General features: G+C 39.2%; 1 protein-coding gene across 1 annotated transcript; it reads left to right on the forward strand.

The window, feature by feature from the left end:
- Positions 1–1,213: 1,213 nt before the first annotated feature.
- On the forward strand, positions 1,214–2,303 carry LOC118479581. The gene is made up of 4 exons (XM_035974183.1): positions 1,214–1,394; positions 1,512–1,744; positions 1,820–1,963; positions 2,058–2,303. Exons 1-4 carry the CDS (start codon positions 1,214–1,216, stop codon positions 2,301–2,303), a joined length of 804 nt encoding a protein of 267 aa, XP_035830076.1.
- The last annotated feature ends 336 nt before the right edge of the window (positions 2,304–2,639 follow it).

The raw sequence follows: 2,639 nt of genomic DNA on the forward strand, positions 1-2,639 counted from the left end.
TTATTTTCCCTATACGGGCTTGGGATACGGTACTATAAAAGTACCGCTTGGTCGGGTGTGTGTATTCATTTAAATTGGATTGTGATTAATGTATTTGCATGACCCGTTTAATATGTATTATTTGGTGTATGGCCCTTGGGGGTTAAATAACCATGTCCCGGATATCCTTGGCATCATTCAAAGAAATGGCCATGACCTAAGCACGGGGTGTAGGCGTACACCTGACAGATGCATTATGTAAAAACTGGTATCCCACTTAAAGGAATCTACCTTGTGGGCATTATACCTGTGGCGTGTCAGTTAAATTAAGTCCGGCCTTACAAAACGGCCCTAATGGACGACAAATGAGTAAAACTGTATACAAGATTATTTTAAATTGTCCCAAGTTATAAAAAAAATTTTTTGCCGGAGTGCATTCAAATAAATTTTCAAACTCTTTTCAAAATGAGTCAGTTAAGTTGTATTTACCAGTGTAAACTGACGTATTTTCCAAAAAGGCTAAGTGCAGGTACTAGACGTAATAGGCTGGCTACTCCAGGCATCATTACTCAAGTCTCGCAAGCTTTAGATGTCAAAGTCTGTTGAACAATTTTCCTTTTTATTTTGATCCGCCTGTGGATCTGTTTCGACTGTTTTGTGATACTTAAACATTACAATTTATTCAGTTGAAATAAATCTATATCTTTTGCTTCCGCTGTGCATTTATATGTTGTGTTGTTTGACTATGATGATATCAATTACGTCACGATACTCCCCACCGGGCCCACCAATGACACGTGAAAATTAGGGGTGTGACATTGGTGTTAAGCCACCCGTGTATTACATGGGTACTTAGACTAGTATATATATAAACTCTTTCAAATTTTATCAAAACTCTCTCAAAAACTCTCTCAAAAACTCTCTCAAAAACACTACCATTTTATAAAAATTGATGGATTCCCCTAGTTCTTCATCCATGTTAAATTTTTACTACAAAGAGTTTTTTTTGCGGATGGTGATGATTCCACCGATGAGGAGGTCGAGCAAGAGGCGGTTACGAGTGCTTGTCAACTAGCGGTGAGATATATGAAGCATTGTCGTCGCCCTGAACCAGAAAAAAATAAAAGAGGTTATATTGAACGAGACCGACGCGCGGCACACGATCGTTTGATAAAAGATTATTTTGATGAGGCGCCGACATTTTTCGAACCAAATGTTTAGGCATCGTTTCCGAATGAGTAAGCGGTTGTTTCTATGCATAGTCGACGACTTGAAAGCCAACTACGATTATTTTAAACAAAAAGTGGATGCGAGAGGGGCACTTGGATATACCGGTATCCAAAAGTGTACGTCGGCGTTACGAATCCTTGCTTATGGAAACACAACCGACATCAACGACGAGTATCTAAAAATGGGCGAGAAAAAAAACGCGAGACACCTTGGAGCATTTTTGTCGCGGTACAATTCCTATACTTTACTATAATGTTTACAATTTTTTTGAAGCTTATGTTTGTGTATGTTTTTTTATAAAGGTATTATTGATTTGTATGGTGCGCGTTATCTTAGAACGCCCACATGGGACGACCTTCAAAAGATCTACGAGGTACATTCGATGCAACATGGTTTGCCTGGTATGATCGGGAGCTTGGATTGCATGCATTGGCATTGGGATAACTGCCCGACCGCATGGCGAGGCCAACACACACGGGGTGACCAAAAAGGACCCACTGTTATTCTTCAGGCGGTTGCTTCACAGGACCTTTGGGTTTGGCCGGCTTACTTTGGCGTGGTCAGGTCATGCAATGATATAAATGTTTTTGAACAATCTCCATTGTTATAGGAGTGGATTTCTGGCAAAGCTCCAAAAGCGTCGTTTTACGCAAATGGAAACTACTACCCTCATGGATATTATTTGTGCGACGGAATTTATCCTAGTTATTCGATTTTCTTGAAGACGTTTAGTGATCCTATTGATGAAAAAAGAGCATACTTGAGAAATCCATGTCGTGCATGGACCAAGCAAAAAATGAGAGATGCTATGTACACTTGTATAATCATGCACAACATGATTTTGGAAGACGAAGGAAAGGCGATATGCAGAATTATGTGCCAGAAGCCGTTCAACAGGAGCATCCACAGACGTCAATGGACGAAGAGTGAATAATGCGCGAGAGTTGCATTACGAACCGTACCATTCCGCGTTAACGGTTGATTTGGTACAACACGCATGGTCGGTTCGGTATGTACCACCTGAGGGTGAAGAAGAAACGGAGGACGAGGAAGACGAAGTTGGCGAGGGTGAAGAAAGCGAAGACGAAAACTAATGTATTTTTTTTCTATTTTAGTCAGATTTTTTTTATTATTTCTAGTATTGTATTTTTTTTTAATTTAATGAAGTATTTTAAGTTTTTAATTAAAAAATTATTGTTTAATGATTGGAATGGGCGTTATTGGGCATTATTCCCACTACGCCACTTTTACAATAACCCCCAATAATGCCCCCATGCTGACTGAACTGCCACGTGGCGCAAAACGCCCAAGGAGGGGCATTATTGCTTAAACCACTACACATTTTAATGAAGGGTGAAAATGTCTTTTTATCCCTTAAATTAAATTAATTAAAAATGTTTTTAATTAATATAATTTAAGGGATAAAAGGT

The sequence above is a fragment of the Helianthus annuus genome, chromosome 6 (genome assembly GCF_002127325.2).
Source record: "Helianthus annuus cultivar XRQ/B chromosome 6, HanXRQr2.0-SUNRISE, whole genome shotgun sequence".
Taxonomy (NCBI): Eukaryota; Viridiplantae; Streptophyta; class Magnoliopsida; order Asterales; family Asteraceae; genus Helianthus; species Helianthus annuus.